General features: G+C 35.4%; 3 protein-coding genes and 1 long non-coding RNA gene across 5 annotated transcripts; all 4 read right to left on the reverse strand.

Moving 5' to 3' along the window:
* Positions 1–1980: 1980 nt before the first annotated feature.
* Positions 1981–3352, reverse strand: LOC126615833 (uncharacterized). The gene is made up of 2 exons (XR_007620914.1): positions 2469–3352; positions 1981–2379 (listed from the first exon to the last, which is right to left on the reverse strand). It is a non-coding gene; the product is annotated as an uncharacterized LOC126615833 (long non-coding RNA).
* A 2579-nt stretch (positions 3353–5931) lies between these two features.
* LOC126615840 (membrane steroid-binding protein 1-like) lies at positions 5932–7877 on the reverse strand. Its single transcript, XM_050283754.1, has 2 exons — positions 7492–7877; positions 5932–6536 (listed from the first exon to the last, which is right to left on the reverse strand). Exons 1-2 carry the CDS (start codon positions 7794–7796, stop codon positions 6191–6193), a joined length of 651 nt encoding a protein of 216 aa, XP_050139711.1. The 5' UTR covers positions 7797–7877; the 3' UTR covers positions 5932–6190.
* A 1747-nt stretch (positions 7878–9624) lies between these two features.
* On the reverse strand, positions 9625–10041 carry LOC126615191 (F-box/LRR-repeat protein At3g48880-like). Its single transcript, XM_050282955.1, has one exon. The coding sequence runs from the start codon at positions 10039–10041 to the stop codon at positions 9625–9627; it is 417 nt and encodes a 138-aa protein (XP_050138912.1).
* Positions 10042–10653: 612 nt separating this feature from the next.
* Positions 10654–13238, reverse strand: LOC126615848 (F-box/LRR-repeat protein At3g48880-like). 2 transcript variants are annotated; one of them, XM_050283774.1, is made up of 4 exons: positions 12804–13050; positions 12528–12631; positions 11879–12289; positions 10654–11322 (listed from the first exon to the last, which is right to left on the reverse strand). In XM_050283774.1, exons 2-4 carry the CDS (start codon positions 12563–12565, stop codon positions 10767–10769), a joined length of 1005 nt encoding a protein of 334 aa, XP_050139731.1. In that variant the 5' UTR covers positions 12566–12631; positions 12804–13050; the 3' UTR covers positions 10654–10766. The 2 variants fall into 2 exon arrangements, with proteins under 2 accessions (XP_050139731.1, XP_050139724.1); XM_050283767.1 differs by lacking the exons at positions 12528–12631; positions 12804–13050 and adding an exon at positions 13057–13238.
* Positions 13239–17104: the final 3866 nt, after the last annotated feature.

Here is a 17104-nt window from a genome sequence, read left to right on the forward strand (position 1 = left end):
GGAGCTGGCATTTGCCTGCAGGCTGCCTGCAGTGCCGAAAATATTCCGAAAACGCATAAATTTAAAACAGCTACCAAGTCAAAATTCGGAATCGAAATCGGTATTGTGCTGTTACGTGTACTTCCACACGTTTATCCCAAATGACAAAAGTTGACTTTCGTAGGAAGTCGGTTTCTGCAATGTAAGCTGGCCACCATGTGTAGCTCCTTTGTTAACAAGCACAGTTGACTTATCCTCCAAGCTACAACTTTGTTATTAAAAATTGAAATGGCTGGAATTGTTGACATGGCACTAGATCACTAAAAAGGCGACCTCAAACCAACAAGGCACCCCACTTTGCGGGGATCGGGTAAAATTGTTTATCATACGCAGCCTTACCCTTGTTTCAGGAATTGATATAATTAAGCAACTAGTGTAAACTGTAGAATTCAGGCCGAGAAGCAACCAAACATAATCCTTTTTTTTTTCCAGATGCCTTGATGGCTATACTTTGTTTCTAGGAGGAATTTATGGGACTGAGATATTAAAATTGTCGATCCATTCGGACTTTTTGTTGCTACGATTGCATCATTTTAAGTACAAACGATGAATTTCGACCACTTTGTAAGATTCATGCATTGCATTTGCAGCATAAATTTGAAAAAAAAAAGAGGCTTGCTTACTATAACGTTACAGACAAATTCATATGTCAGCAAGCAGGCTGCTCCAGAAAACTAACATTATAAAACAAAATAATGACACTGAGATCGCTCCAGCAGTCAACTGACATTTTTTATTTGTTTGCTCATGTATGAGATTTGACCTAATCCCTGTTATAAAATGTCTAGTACATTTTCTTAATCAACATGTGCAGTCGACTAAACACAGTGGTATTATTCAGGGTGCATGAATACTTGCATGGATTGACCAAGAAAAAAAAAAAGGAGTGGTTTGAAATTACGAGGCCGGCGGCATGAAGTTCGGAATCTTGACCAAACTTGAGGGAAGAAAATTGATCATGTAATTTGATGGCGAAAGTGTATCCGTCGATAAAAGTCCTGTGATGGTTTTTCTTAAAGAAATTGAGGTTCCACCATAAAACCAAGGGGCATTTTGATATAGATGCCTCAAATTTGAATTTTTTTTAATCAAACATCTATAACTTTTAAACTTTTGATCAAACATTCTTCTACTAATTTTTAATTAAAAATTATGATTTTTATTGTATTTAATTAACTAACTAGTTCAGAAAATAATATCACAAATATTCTAAAATCACCACAAACTTCCTATCTTATCTTATCATAATTCGTTCAAAATGAATTTTTCTTATTCAAATAATTTGTTGTTTTAAATTCTAAAAACACATAAACACCCTATTAACATACAATTATGAAATATAACATGCACATATATTAAATATAACGTACCAAACAGATATATTAAATATAACGTACCAATCATTTGGTACATTATTGGTACGTTATATAAATTTAATCTGGGTACGTATTAGTATTTTGGTACGTTATAAAATATTGCTTTTGGTACGTTATGCAATTCTTTATTTAGTATGTACCAAGTTATTAGTACGTTGTATTATCCTTATTTTGGTATGTACAAAACTTATGGTATGTTTTGTGTAAGTTGTGTAACCCAAAAAAAAAGATAACTTTTCACATTAAAACATTGCACTAAAAAATATTTTGTCAACTCTTAATAATTAATTATTGGAATAAGGACTCATTTTAAATAAAAATAAAAATGTGAAAACTCTTAGTTCACGTTTCTACTCTAAGTAGTTGTTAAAAAATTCAAATTTATTTTCAGTTGCCTGAAATTAGGTAGTCTAGTCTACATCTCAATTTTAATTATAAACGAACTATTGTTTTTTTATAATCTATACAAAATGTTGAGTTGGAAATTGGAAAAACTATATTTCATCCAATTAATCTTGAACCCCAGTAGATATAATTGAATCCTTAAATTGAGGAAGGGATGAGATTCCATAAAAATAGCAATAAATTAATGAATATTATTGAGTGCATTTTTTTACATAGAAATGGATTTAAAAGAATTTATAAAGTACTTAAATTAAGAATATACCTGGAATATAAAGTTTAATTAAAAGTAAAAGTACTTTAATCAAAAGTTGAAAGGTAACAGATGTTTAATTTAGAAAAATCTAAAATGAGACATCTAATTCTAATTAACTGTAAAACGAATTGGCAATATGGGAAGTAACACAACCTCTTATAAGTTCATGCAAGGTCCCTCTTCTTATTAATGTGGGATTCATCCTCAGCACGCCCCTTCATGTGTGGTGAATTTTTCAAGTTTAACATGTGGACGACATAAGGACTAAGAGCATCGGCAATCAGGTGACTTTCAACTTTGATTTACCTGCATTCGAAGGTTTGAGTTGTTTTCCAATCTATTTCTGTAGCGCATAATCGGACGATCATCCAAAAATTGAGTACGTAGTGATTCACCAGAGTGGTTCTGCGTTGATTAGTTCCGAAGATCATCATGTTGTGCAAGCTAAACACTGGATGTACTCAAGCTTGATTTCTGATCTATATATGCATTGAGTATGATGCAAACAAAATCACTGGATATTCGAAAAAGGTATCAACTACTTTACATCTTCGATTTACAAATTATGACACGATTACGCAACAAATTCAACTGCTAATCGCTCGGTTCAATGAAAGAACAGAAGAGAAAAGAAAATTTCTTCAAAATCTTGAGCAGGGAAGCAGATTTTCGACCTTTTCCTTCTTGTTCTTTCCAAGAACCGAGTGTATGATGTGTGAGATAAAATTGGCTCAGTTGTGAAGTGGATTTGGCCCACCAGGGACAGCTTTGTGCGCAACAACGTTTATTCCGTTCATCTTCTTGTATCCAAATCCTGCAGAAGAATGAGAACCGGCACCAAGGCGCCGCGCAAAGAGAGACGAAAACTTGGCTCTTAGTCTTGGTTCCGGATCTTCGCTGCCATGCCAGGACCAAGTGATGCGACGGCAACTCGAAACATGAACCAGTGCTATAATTACAACAAGGAACAAAATGATAGGAGAGAGTTTATGAATTCTCATGACTAAAAAACTTGAGCTAGAAGGTTTGAACTCAAAGGTTTTATTTATAAGGAAGGATCAGGCATCCTTATGAATTATTTTTTTTTCCCAATTTGTATTTTTATTTGGAAGGACATGATGAGGCAACCACTGGTAAGATAGAAGCCAAAACTAACAATCAATCAGTCATATATATATATATATATATATATATATATCTACTAATTGATAAAACTTTCTTTGTCAACTAAAAGATGATGAAAAGACAAATTAATCTTCTATCACACAAAAAAAAAATGATGGGCAATCACAAATAATGTTAAAATACTTCCAACATTAAAAATAAAATAAAAAACCAAAAAAAAAACCTCTCACTGCTCCACATTCTCTCTCTCCCTCTCTCCTTCTCATTTTCTAAAAAAATGTGTTTATATACACAAAGTGTGCAAGCAAATGTTAGTATATGTGTGTGTGTATGAGAATGCATGAACACTCATTTTCCAATCATGGTTCAGGCTCAAAGAAAAAAACAAATGAACATAAATATATATATATATATATATATATATATCTAATGAGAAAGGGCAACACATTAAACAAGAAACTAAAACCATCTTCAAATGAGATATTAAATTCTAAATGGAATGTTTCGCAATCAAATTTAAAGGTAGGAAAAAACTCTTACTGATGTATCAATTCTCCGTGGATTGACATACGAATATTTTGCTGACAAATTTGACATATGAGAAAAGGTGTTGTCAATTTTTTGTATAAAACCAAATTATTTTATTATGTGAGACCCATTAATATACCAATTATAAATCTTAAAAAAAATTCAAAAAATTCCTTTTAAAAATGAATCCTACAAATATTATTATAACAAAAAAAAAAAGTTAGGAAAAAAAAAATCTAACATGTCAAGTCATCAAATTAATATTTGACAATTATTTTAGCTATCTCTATTTAAGATGCTAAGCAAGCTAGCTGATTTATTTGATGTTAAGATATCAAGACGGACATGTATGTATTAAGCATACTACGGGAAATTTTTTAAGAAAAATTAATGAAAAATGTTTGAAAGTTTTAAGTTTTAATGATAAGAATAAAATAAAGGGTAAAGTGAATAGTATTATGATTGATTTTTTAGTGTAAAAATGTAATAATTCGTTAAAATATACAGTACCAGAAATTTTTCCGCTAAAATTCTCAAATTTTTATGATTTTACGAGGAAACAAGAGCTCTATCACCATGTATACATGTGTCTCAAGTGATGAAAGAAATATGGAACTGCTGACGTCCAAGAGTCCCTTGTTATTAAGGCAAGTCATACAAGTGAGGTAGCTAAAGGACGACGGCATTTAATAAACAGTACACCATTTTACATACAGTACCAGCGAAAAGATATGTCAATGGCCAGAAATTCAACTGCCAGCAGTAGACAGTGATAGGTAATTGTGGTCCAATAAATACGAAAGGGACCCTTTCCCGATTCATTCCACAAAATTCATCAAATTCACGTATTCGATTCTTTCAAATTTAATCTAACAGCTAAAAGCAGGGGTTTTCTTTAAAAATTATAATAATTTTAATCGTTTGATTAAATTTTTAGAGTCCATATTGATGGATTTGGTGGACGAGATCTGAAGAATATCCCTTTCCCAATAAATAAGGATGAAGATTCTCACCGGATCTTCTTTGTGAGAATCTTAGAGATCAATTTATTTTAGCCGTTCATCGTACATTGTATGGTCAATTTTCGTTATGTACTATTTGTGTTCAATTTTAAACAATATTTAAAATAATTTATTATCGCAGAATGATTGATGAACAAATAGGATGAACTGATCCAACAAATAGGATTCGGATAGGATACTGTTCCAAAAAATAAAAGGAATACAATTCTGGAATCATATAAACAACATGAATAATAGTTTTAAGTTTCGATTACTATCCTGAATTGGTAATATTTGTTTTTTAGTGGAAAAGAGAGTACGAATTTGAAGTCCATCAAGAGCTAGAAAGAAAAGGCCTGCACAACGAAAAATATGAACAAATCTGTCCTCAGATTGAAGATCAAAAAGACAAAATTTTGATTGAAGTGGCTTATGGCTGCTCCAACGGGGACACTGATTTTCGAGTGCCACGAAAAGTAGGGAACTTCAAAACAATAGGTGCATGACATGTTTATCGTACCTTAGGACATCGAAATCCACATCTAATCGTGATTAGACTCTATGTTCCAGAGCGATGCGAAAGACGGGACCTTGAGAAGAAGATAATGTGCATATGGTTGCTTGTCGTGCCGGTAGGTAATGCGTTGTACGTTCGAGATGTGGCACTGCAGGAGAAAGAAGCTGTCCTCAAAGGGACAAGGTGCTAGAGTGACAACAACAATCTTTGATTGAAAGTCTTTGATTGTTTACAATTATGTAGCATTGTGAAGTGACTGCCCGTGTTGGAGATGTTCTGAAACTTTAACCATCTAATTTCATCTCAATTTACTTGATATGATGTGAAATGCGGGCAGCCAAATTCCTCCGGCAAACAGGCCTATGTCTCAAGAAGATATTCGGCAAAACTATCTGACTAGAAAATCTGTTAAACAAAGACACCGCTAGGGGTCGGATGAACTAGAATATAATGAGTTTCCTTGCTTTTATAAGAAATGCCCTACGAGAATATAATGAGTTTCCATGCTTTTATAAGAAATGCCCTACGAGAATATAATGAGTTTCCATGCTTTTATAAGAAATGCCCTACGGATGACGTGCTTGAGCAACCCCCCCCCCCACACACAAGTTTCCCTCCATCTTCCCCCAGCGGAAGTATTGGGGCAGAAAGGCAGAAAAATAGCAGCCTATGTGCTGGAAAAAGAAATTGTTACGGACCCAAGAGGAGTGTTCCGCATGTACGAATCATCTGTATATAATTCCTTAACCGCACAAAGTACTCACAGAAGTCGAACATTGCTGATTTATTACACCACAAACTAAGCATCCACGAAGGTATGATTATAACAGGATTATCCTAGGCTATGAAAGTAGTAACTTATGTGTGTGCACAAGATTCACCAAACATGCACCAGCCAAACCCCAACATCTTTAGTACCTCCGCAGAAATGGTTTCGGCTTTGCAATTACTCTTGCTTAGCTTCAGCACTAGATGAGGTTTCCTCGGATTTAACAGCTGGACTATCGGATGGAATATCTTCAGCAGGCTTAGCAGCATCTTGATCGATGGCTTTAGCAGTTTCGCCAGTGGATTCTCCTTCAGTTGCAGGAGCGGTGCTCTTAATAGATCCGACCTTGACATACTTGCTCATGAACTTGTATTCCCAGTCCTGCAAGGCCTCGAGTTCGAATGGACCAAGACCAGAGATATCACCAGTCAGATCTTTGTCTTCAAACGACATTTTTGCAAGAGCTCTGCTAGCATCTTTCCCCGCGAACAGTGCGTAAGGCCCACCAGGTCCATAAAACATCCTGCAAAAATGGTTAAAAAATAAACAAATTCAGATCCATGAAAAGAAGACAGCACAGGCCAAGTAATACGAGCAGCTATGGAACTATTTGTTTCACATCACTTATAAAACATGGATGGTTAAGCTATGGAACTATTTGTTTCACATCACTTATATCAACGCCGTCTGATCTCACTAAACAAGTTGGTTTGGAGGAAACATGTTTTTTACCCGCAAGAACTTTCTGAGACCGGTTCACTAATTGTTCGCACTTTTAGGAACTACGAATACAACTCTGCAAAAACCAGCTTCAAAACGAAAGCATGTACAGAAAGAGCTGCAAAATGTACAAATTTTGCACAAGAAACAATTCCAAACACTTCTAATTTGCGTGGACAGAATCCTTCATCCCTTAAGCCAACACTCCTCGGAAATAAACGATGATCTTGGTAGATATTACTTTTGATCAAACCCATCGTAATTTGTAAGTAATAAAAATCACATTGTTAAGATCATAAGATTCAACATAAGCATGCTAGCAGATGACTGATAATCTTAAATTCTAACTTCAACCAAAGGACATCACACAGATAGTAACTACCAGGCCACATAAAACTTCAATCCCTGATTACACAACTTGTTGATATAATTCTACAGAATTTCCATGATCTTAGCAGCCGGAATTATATAAATACAATCGCAAAATTCCAGATGTCCAAAGTTTTAAACTTTTAACGAACCAAGTGTCCATGAATTACAAACCCAGAAGCTAAAATTACCAGATAATAAGTAGCTGATCAAATAAAAAGCACATACAATTAACAAGGCAGTAGCTAAATTAGCAAAAATTCACACAATTTGAAGCTAAAACACCCGTAGATTTAACCTTTAAGCATGAATATCAAAAACCCAGAACCCAAAAACTAAAACCCCAAATAAAAATTAATAAATCAATTAAAAAAAAACCCAAATGGTACCTGCTCTGGGACACGTCATAGATCTGACCCTTGATAGCCATGAGCAGAGGCTTCTTGGAATCAGAGCCGTCGTACTGCTTCAATTCTTCTTCGGTGATCTCGCCGAGCTGGACGGGAGGCGGCAGAGGCTGCATCTCCTCCTCCGAGCTCCTGGCCCGCTGGTGGTTGTCGGACGACCCAAACAACCCCGACGCCACATGATAGATGGCCACAAGCACAGCTAGCATAGTGAAGAAGGTCGTCGGAGAGAGGCCTGTGTAGGCCGCGATCGCCTCTTTCAGTGTTTCCCACAGTTGCAGAGACATTTTTGGGATTTTAGAGAGAGAAAGTGGGATGAGAGAGAGAGATTGAAAAGGCCATGAAATTTTTATCAACTCGGAGTCAGATGGGGGCTGTGGGGTAACGTTGTTTATTGGTTTAGTTTGGTTAATTCGTACCACTGGTCCCACAACCACTCCCACCAACTCTAATTTTCATTTTTCTGTTTTATTTTAAGAGTAAATTGCAGCAGTTGTTCTTTAATTTTGACTCAAAATGATCTATTAATTAAAAATTCATTATTATTGGTCCCTCAACTAAAAATTCATTACCATTGGTCCCTCAACTTTAATCCAACAGGAGAAATTGTCCCTCAACTTTAACCCAATTGGAAAAATTGTCCTCAACTTTAACCCAATTGTAGCAATGGTCTTTTCAACATAACTCCTTTTGACAAAATTCTGACGAACATGATGAAAATGACCATAGCAACACGTTTTGATGAATTGAAGGACCCAAATTGTAACAATAGTCATTCCAACATAACTCATTTTGACAAAATTCTGACGAAGTTGACGAAAATGACCATAACTACACATTTTGATGAGTTGAGGAACCAATGGTAATGAAATTTTAGTTAAGAGACTATTGCTCTTATTTGATTAAAGTTGAGAGACCATTGCTACAATTTATTTTTATTTTAATTTAGTTTTTTAGTAACTTACTTCTAAATTCTAATTTACCTCTATATAAAGTTCTTACTTTTTTTTTTGTTCATTATGCTGTCTATTGATTCACATTCACGCAAGAGAAATTAATCAAGTGAATGGTACGTCCAAAATATAAATGTTAAATTGACGATTTGAATAACAAATTGGTAAATGGTGTAAAAATTCGTACTTAGAATTCTTTTTATCAATCTAATAGATGGAAGTGTTACATGGATAATTCACAGAGATACAAGAGTATGCATCAATTCAGTTAAAAATAAAATGAAGCGGAAAATCAAATTTAAAAAAAATAAAAAGCGATATCATTATCACATTTAAAATCAAAATAACAAAAAATATTTCTCTCAATTAATATCATAACAAAAAATATTTCTCTCAATTAATATCACTTGTATAAAAAAAATTATAATTAACTCTTCAATATTAAAAGTAGAAAAATAGAAAACAGAGATAGAGAAGATAGACCAAAACACGTGAAAATTGAAATCATCAAGTTTTGGTCAATGATATTTTTGTATATTCTGAATTTTATAGGCAATAAAAGGGTGGGAATGAGATTAAAATAATATTAGTTTAGTCTATGATAATACACCATAACAAACGGGGCCTGATAAGTAATACTATTCACTTCAGGAGACATTAATTTATAAGTCAAATGAAAAGAAAGAGTATTACAATAACAATAACTAATTATAGTGTCAAAGCCAAAAATTGAAGCTAGCAGAGGCCTCTAAGCTGTATGAAAGAAATTGGAGAAAAAATAATATAACTAATGCGAGAAAAGTTCATTTTTGTAGGAATGGAAAATTTTATAACAATACTATTGTAAAACAATTTTTTTTTTTTTGTTAATTAGAGAAATATAATAAAGTTAGCTGGAAGGAAAAGTACATAAGTCAAATAATACAAAATATCCAACCAAAAACACACAAATAGAAAATTAAAAGTGAAAAAACTTCAGAATAGGCCCGGACCTCTCCTAGTCGTCAAGTGGCTCTGCCAGTGACATTCTATATGATAACGAGGAAGATACCATTCCAGATCCAAACAAAAGTTCGTTGAAGCATGATATCCAGAAATTTTATAAGATAAGATAAGGAGAGCGTGTTAGGCCCGTTAGAGACCACAACTCTGGCTCCAGCCACTAACCCTTCTTCATACGTACCACCTCATGAACCCTTGGTCGTTTCTGTTCCTCATGCACATGATGCACGACGAGTTGTTGTCCTGCATGTGCATGCATGTTATAAATCTTGCTGAGACTCAGAGAAATCTTCAAAACACGAGTCGGTGTCATCTCGGACCGGCTGCAAACATAAACGTAAGGTTTATCTGGGGTTTTGATGAAATGCGATTTCATCGTCGACAAATCAAGCGTGTTCCAAAACCGAGGATCACACAGCGTCGAACGCCACTCCTTGCAAACGGCGCTACAGCTAACGTTTCCGATGTCGGAAGATGAATCAGAGATGTTGGCAAAGCACTCAAAAATCTTCAACAATATGTCAACATTGAGGTCTTCCCATCTTCCCAAAGTCATAGGCGAGTCATCGCATTCCATTGTTTCTTCAAGAAATCTTTTTCGTTTCTTGATCATATCAAGCCAAGCTTAAGTCTTATAAGTTTTTATTAATCAGGCGATTAAATTGTTAATGTGAATTAGAAGGAAAGAAAAAAGTAATATAATGTGAATCCTCGGTTTTGGAAGGAAGAAATTACAGCATACAATACTGGAGTTGTATGGGTTGGGATTCTCTCCGGATTCCTTCCATCTGGATCCTTCAACTCTCTACGTTCTTCGATGGGTGCTAGCTTCAATTGCCTACCCACCACGCCCACACTATCATTTTCCGGCCTTCGGTTGCCCAAAATTGGAACCAAGTCCTACCAAATAGAGATAGAAAAGAGTCGGAGAGAGAGTGAGAAAGGGGAAGAAGATGAGAGAAAAAGCAAAAAAAATTAGTTATTTAATTTTTAGCCATTCGATGTTCATTTGAACGGACAGGATTGAAGGATCCGGAGAGGACCCTATTCCAAGTTGTATACGGTCAGACGGTTTTTGGTCCTTTGGCACATCTCGCAAGAGTCCTCGGTTTAATTAATTACAGTAATCACATTATGTACAGTATTAACACATTAATTAGAACGAAAAGAAAACCTCTTCATCATGTAGAGAGGAGACGGAGTTTTATTCGTTCACAAGGCAATACAGTCATCAAAGATTACAAAAGCAAGCTATAGTTTCTAACCCACACGAAAAGTTACAGTCACATTCTCTTGCTGTAATCAACAAGCTAGGGAGCTCACCTCATCTTCTTTCCATAGCCCTTCGTAATTATACCACCTCATGATTCCCTCGTCGTTTTTGGTCCTTTGGCACATCACGCAAGAGTCCTGCATGCATGTTAAAAATCTTTGCAACCGAGAGGCCTTCTCGAGAATAAGCGGATCGAGATTTCTGACAAGTCTCCTAGTTGCAGGAGGCGGAGGAATTTCGATTAGACGGCAATGTGAGATGTTGAGAACTTCCAGGTGTTCTAGGTGATCCAAGATGAAGATCAAAACATCCTTTAAGAGCGTCGTGCACCGGAGGCTTAGCACCTTCAGTTGTGGAAGATGTTCAACTAGTGTTGAAGCAAAGAACATATCACAAGGACCCATGATCTTCAGTTCACTGAAATTTTTGCAGTTCCTTTTAATCTCTTCCAAGAGGTACGGGGGATTCGCTATGCTAGGCATTGTTAGCGATTCAAGCTCTTTCCAGCAGCGAATGGCCTTGCAGATTCCAGTCTTTTTTATTCTGTTCCAAGCCGGCATAACCAGTCGCTTCAGCTGTGGGCACCTGTGATTAAAAGAAACCACCTCATATTCCCCCTTCCAACATTTGACATTACGCTAGCATATAAACTTTCGGGTGAATCACTCGTAAATCACAGCTTGCACTACAAAAGCATACTATCTGAAAAACAAGAAAGGAAGCCAGAACTCCAATACCCAAAATTTAATACTATTTGTGCTAATTAACATAACGTTTTCATCGATGCATATGTCCTGAAGTGAACTAAATTCAAACGAAGTTCTAATTGCGGAGATGGAACCTATAACGTAAAAGATGTAGAGTTTGCTAATATATCTTTTGAATTGGAAAGATATTGAGAAAGAATTGTTTTTGCGGAAAAATGAGTTAATAAACGCTTCCAAATGAAATATAGTACATGGTAAATTGTAAATGTTAAATGAATTAACGCTCTTATACGCGACACACGAGATTACTTTTATAGCTATGGAATGTAAACGCGGATATGCAAACATTAACGGAAGGTGGGATTAAAGTTCTAAACTACAATCATAATTGGAAAAGGTAAAAAAAACATTGAGATGCAAGTTTAATGAGTTACCTTTCAGCAGTAAACGTCAACTGATCATCGCTCACAAATAAGTTGTAATGGAAAACCAATGTCATTATGTTTCCCCGGCTGAGACTCAATGAAGTCTTCAAAATACGAGTCAGTGTCTTATCGGACGAGTCTGTCACATAGACATAAGGCTCCACTTGTGATTTGATGAAATCCGATTTCATCATCGACAAATCAAGCTTTTTCCACAGCAGAGGATCACGGCAAACCGAGCGCCACGCACTACAAACGTGAGCAATGCCCGACGTTAACTCAAAGATGTCGAAAGACTGTAAAATCCTCATTAGTAGTATGTCAGTGTTCAGGTCCTTCCATTTACTCACAGGGAGGCCACCGTCTTCCATTTCACCAGCTTCCCAACCACCTCCAAACAGCCTTACTCCGTCACAATTTCTACATAAACACGCAAACGAAATCAACACTCCAAATCTACAATTCACCAAAACAAACGGCAGCCCGACATTTACAATTCAAGGCCTGCGATTTCTAAAGAAAATAACGCTCGAATTAAACGATCGCCTTGAGGACTTGTATCGGAGTCTCACAGTCACAGATGGCAAAGTTAGACACAGATAACTGTCGAAACGAAAGAGCAAAGGATGAAATAACAGATATAACAGAGCACACATACTTTACAGCATCATGCAGATTGCAAACTGAAGAACACATATTTGTTGGCTGACTGGGGATTAATCAGAAATACTAGGTTTTAATTGATTTAATAATACTGTATTTCTGCAAAAATAAATCAATAATAACAACAAACAATCAGCCAAAGACCAGTTATTTTTTACCAAAAAAACACACAGAAATGCTGATTTCATTGGCGAATTTATCCAATTTGCAGCTGAATTAATAATTTAATGCAGAAAACAAAATTTCCATGACCAAAATCAAGAGATCAAACCTTCTTTACACTACTAGATCTCGAAGTTTCCAAATCCAATTACAAATTCGAACAATTTGGATTCATGGCTGCTTAAAAATCCAATTTTGACCAGAATTTTGATGCTTAATTGCACCAACCAGATCTATCCATATCTCAATCCATTCACTTCACAGCTCAAGCACAAACAAAAAAACAGCCAGCAGATGATATGATGATACATGCAGAGAGAGATAGAGAGAGAGAGAGGGAGAGAGAGAGAGAAACGGATTACATTAGAGTTCTGGTTCTTGAGGAGGGTGTGTCAGTCATCTGGTCTCGGTGGGTGTTGGTGGGGGTGTGTGTTGGGCGGCCACACCTGCAAATAATTGTAAGAAAAAAATGTTTCTGTTTTTATTTTTATTTTTGTGCTGGTGTTGTTTCTAAATTCTAATTATTTCCGAAAAAGAATGCCTGATTCTTCGCTGTCCAAATTACTAAAACGGGCCTATTAACTTTACAGCTACCAGTCTCCCGCCCTACCTACTAGAATGACAGAACACAACTAACTGTCTCTCTATCTATAATTATAATCTATCTACTTTCTTTTTTGGGCACGTGCTCTTCTCCCATCTCTGTGTGTATGTCTCGATGATTCCGAGAATCTTCTAATCATATTCGTTCATAGTATATAATGCAGTTAAAAATCATTAAAAAAAATTTTATTTAAAATTAAATATAAACATTATCTGATGAAAATTGATCGCATAATGTACAATTAACGAATATAATTCGTATGACTCAGCCTGCAGAGACCGCAACCTGCGGGAGTTCAGTCAAACTCAGAATACTTGGCCTCGTTCCAACGCCAACGTTGTTGTACTTTTGATTATTAATTACAGTTTTTGTATTTAAACGCCATCACCATTTAATCGAAATTAATTTTGTAGGTTAAATTTGTAAATTAAATGATATGTCATCAATAGAAAATGAATACGTTTATTAACGTTTGAGTAATAATCCAATCATTAACTTTCATGTCATTTAGTTTATAAAATTTAATCTTCTTAACAGTACTCCACTAATTAACTTCATTTTTGGGTCTGATTATTATTTATGACCTAAGATTTTTTTACGATGGAATTTATGACAATAGTTGGTTCAGGTGTTTTTTTTTTCCTTCTCTTTTTTGGATCCGATTTGGATTCTCTTTATTTTGCTCTATAAACTTTATATATTTAAAAGGAGAAAAAAAATACATTTGCGAGAAGTGCAAAATGAGATTACAAACGATGAAAGATGGAGACCGGAAATACAAAATACAAAACTTTTCACTCAAAATAATACCATCTACAAAACTGATGAATTTCGTCCTTCAGGAAGGCGCTAAGGAGATTCCAGCATTGCATCTTGCTCTTCTTGCTTTTTTGGTCTGTTGCCAGTGATTTCAGCAACCACTTTTTGTCATGCCTATTTCTTTCCCGGCTGCTTCCTACTGCCTCCAACCTGAACTTTAACTCTGTACCTCTATCAAGTGTCTTGTTCCAGACACGCTCAGGAATTCCAACTTGCGCGTTACAAGCTGTTTCCCGTACAAACTGACGAGAGGATACAATTTCTCATTTGCCAATTGAACCTCCTTTGCTTCCTCCAATATATAGTTTTGCTTGGAAGTATTTTTAAAATAAGTGAAAGTTCATTTGGTGAAATTATTACACGCATCTCATACCCAATGCCTCATTTGCTTCCTCCAATAAATAGTTTTGCTTGGAAGTATTTTTAAAATAACTGAAAGTTCATTTGGTGAAATTATTTTTGGGTTTCAACAGCACTTAAAGTGCTTTTTGCTAGTTCCAAAATATTTTTAGTGCTTTTAGTGATTTTAAAAGCACTTTTATTCGTCTTCACTTAAAAGTGAGAGATCTTAGGTTTGAATCTCGTGACGGCGAATTTGATACTAAATTAGGCTGCCCATTGTGTGACTTTGCCGAACTCTCCCTCCCCTTAGTGTAAAAATATCGATGTACGCAAAAAAAAAAAAAGCACTTCTAAAAGAAGCATGTAACTGCCAAAATATATAAAAAAAGGACAATGCTATTCACACATCCGTTTTTAACCCTAATCCCTATTACTCGAAATCTATTTATCTGCACCTTTATCTTGCTCTCTTCCTCACTACCCGCCCTTGGCCACCTCCCCAAACCACCAACATTCACCTATCCATCTCTCCTCCCCACCGGATTCATGCCACACCCTGACACCCCCGACTATTGTCCAAATCAAGGCCACAACCCCCGCGAACCTAACCACCCCAAAACCTACCTTCCCCAGCCGATTTCATATTCCCAGTCCTGCCCTCTTTTTTTTTTTTTTTTTTTTTTTTTCTCTCTATATATGCAGTATGCCCAAGCACCAACACTTCAAGTGCGTGGAAAACGAACCCAAATTAAAACGGAATGCAAAGGGATTATTTGTAGATTAGTAAGTAACGAGCATTCACTCTCGTACACCATATATCTCAAGTACAATTTCCCTTATCTTAATATTGTTTGTATATACGAATAAAAAACATACTTAATCATCTTCTGATCTTGACCCTTCGTTAGGCGGACCAATTAATAACATGGTACCACATCATAAGAAGGGAAACAATGTGTTGGAAGCATCGAACAATAATATCAGTAATATGAAGGGAATCATACATCAATAGTGTTAACGTGTCGATATTAAATAGTCATACCAACTAGTTGTTACGTGATGAATACAATAGTGATAATGTGTCCTTACTAAACGATTAGACAAGTAGTTGTTAAGTGACAGATACAAGTCTTTTTCCTATACAAAACTTTAATGGGATTCATTTTCCAAAACTACTTTTGATAATAAAATCAATTTAGATCTCTCTCTCTCTCACGCAGTTTCATACTTGTTTTTGAGCTTAAGTGAGGTTGAGAAAGTGTTGGCAAAGCACGAGGGGGGGAAGGAATCGAAGGGGATGAGGATAAAAGGCATTGCTTAGACCACGTAATGCTGAGGGGGACAAAGAGACTCTGTCCACTTTCTCCCATAAGTAAAATTGAGGCACAAAAATGTCCAACACTCCCTCCAATCCAAAGACCCTCTGGCCTCCACCTTCTCTTGATCTGCTCCTTCGCCACCAATTTTATTATATATTTTCATCCATATGCATTAAATATACACCCCCAGTCCTACTACTCATCTCTTGTAAAATCAATAAAAATTAATTCCTAAAAAAGTAGTATAAGTGTGAATAATTATTGGTTTCTATTTTGGAAATTCCATAAAACCCCTTTTTTTATTTAAAATTTAGTCTTATTAATGAGATAGAAGAGGGTTCGAAACTATTACATTACTTTAGGAAGGTGGAGTTTCAAAACCAGATTGTTTGCGTAAAAATCCAACACTCTATCCACTAGAATATTATACTACATGCCATAAAACCCCATTTCTTTCAGTTCTATATGTACATACATGATTTACAAGATCGACCAAAAAAGAAATGCATGATTTACAGGTAACTGCACATGACTCATTGATCTAGCGGAAAAAAAAAATATAAATGGCAAGATAAATTAGTAGAGAAATCTATGAAATATACGCAATGATTTGACGGTGGTTTCAAAATCTATATATGATGTCATTTCACAGATTTTCTGTTTTTGTGCAGTGGGAGAGAACACAATTCGAAGTAAAAATTTTAATTGTGTCGGGAACACAAGTAGTACACTACGTGTTTTAATAGAAGTGGTGGAAAATTTTATTTTTTAAGTTATTAACTTTTTAGCACACATATCTCATCATTTGTTTAGTGACACACGTGGTGTACCACCTCGTGTACCGGTCACACTGAAAAATATATCTCTTGCATAGAGAGATTTTTCAGTGTGACCTGTACACGGAGTGGTACACCACATGTCACTATACAAATAGTATGATATGTGTGCTAAAAAGTTAATAACTTAAAAAATAAAATTTTCCACCACTTTTATTATAACACGTGATGTACTACTTGTGTTTCTGTCATAATTAAAAATTTCTCATCTTGCATGGGACTGCATAAATATCCCATCTACTAACATATCACCTGCATGCATTAGTTGGAGAGTCAATTTCTATATAAGTGCAATGAGGCTTTAGGATTAGTTGCGGGGTCCATACTATATGAAAGTTCAACGTTTGAATCATCTATTTTTTTTTTTAATTATTAGTAATTTTCAAAAAATTTAAAATGCACTTCTCCAATTCAACTTTGGAATGATAATAAGAGATATTGGCATATGTGTGTGTATATATGTGTAGACACACACTATACAGTTGGGAAA

Source organism: Malus sylvestris, chromosome 1 (assembly GCF_916048215.2).
Source record: "Malus sylvestris chromosome 1, drMalSylv7.2, whole genome shotgun sequence".
In the NCBI taxonomy this organism is placed as follows: Eukaryota; Viridiplantae; Streptophyta; class Magnoliopsida; order Rosales; family Rosaceae; genus Malus; species Malus sylvestris.

What these genes read in the sequence shown, in the direction of transcription:
- LOC126615848 (XM_050283767.1), bottom strand. Translation starts at nt 13,094, where the DNA reads ATGACTGACACACCCTCCTCAAGAACCAGAACTCTAAT. An exon ending in TCAAGAACCAGAACTCTAAT is followed by an intron (nt 12,290 to 13,056) that starts GTAATCCGTTTC and finishes GTGTTTATGTAG; the next exon opens with AAATTGTGACGGAGTAAGGC. An exon ending in TTGACGTTTACTGCTGAAAG is followed by an intron (nt 11,323 to 11,878) that starts GTAACTCATTAA and finishes TTTTAATCACAG; the next exon opens with GTGCCCACAGCTGAAGCGAC.
- LOC126615840 (XM_050283754.1), bottom strand. Translation starts at nt 7,796, where the DNA reads ATGTCTCTGCAACTGTGGGAAACACTGAAAGAGGCGATCGCGGCCTAC. An exon ending in TATGACGTGTCCCAGAGCAG is followed by an intron (nt 6,537 to 7,491) that starts GTACCATTTGGG and finishes CCATTTTTGCAG; the next exon opens with GATGTTTTATGGACCTGGTG.
- LOC126615191 (XM_050282955.1), bottom strand. Translation starts at nt 10,041, where the DNA reads ATGGAATGCGATGACTCGCCTATGACTTTGGGAAGATGGGAAGACCTC.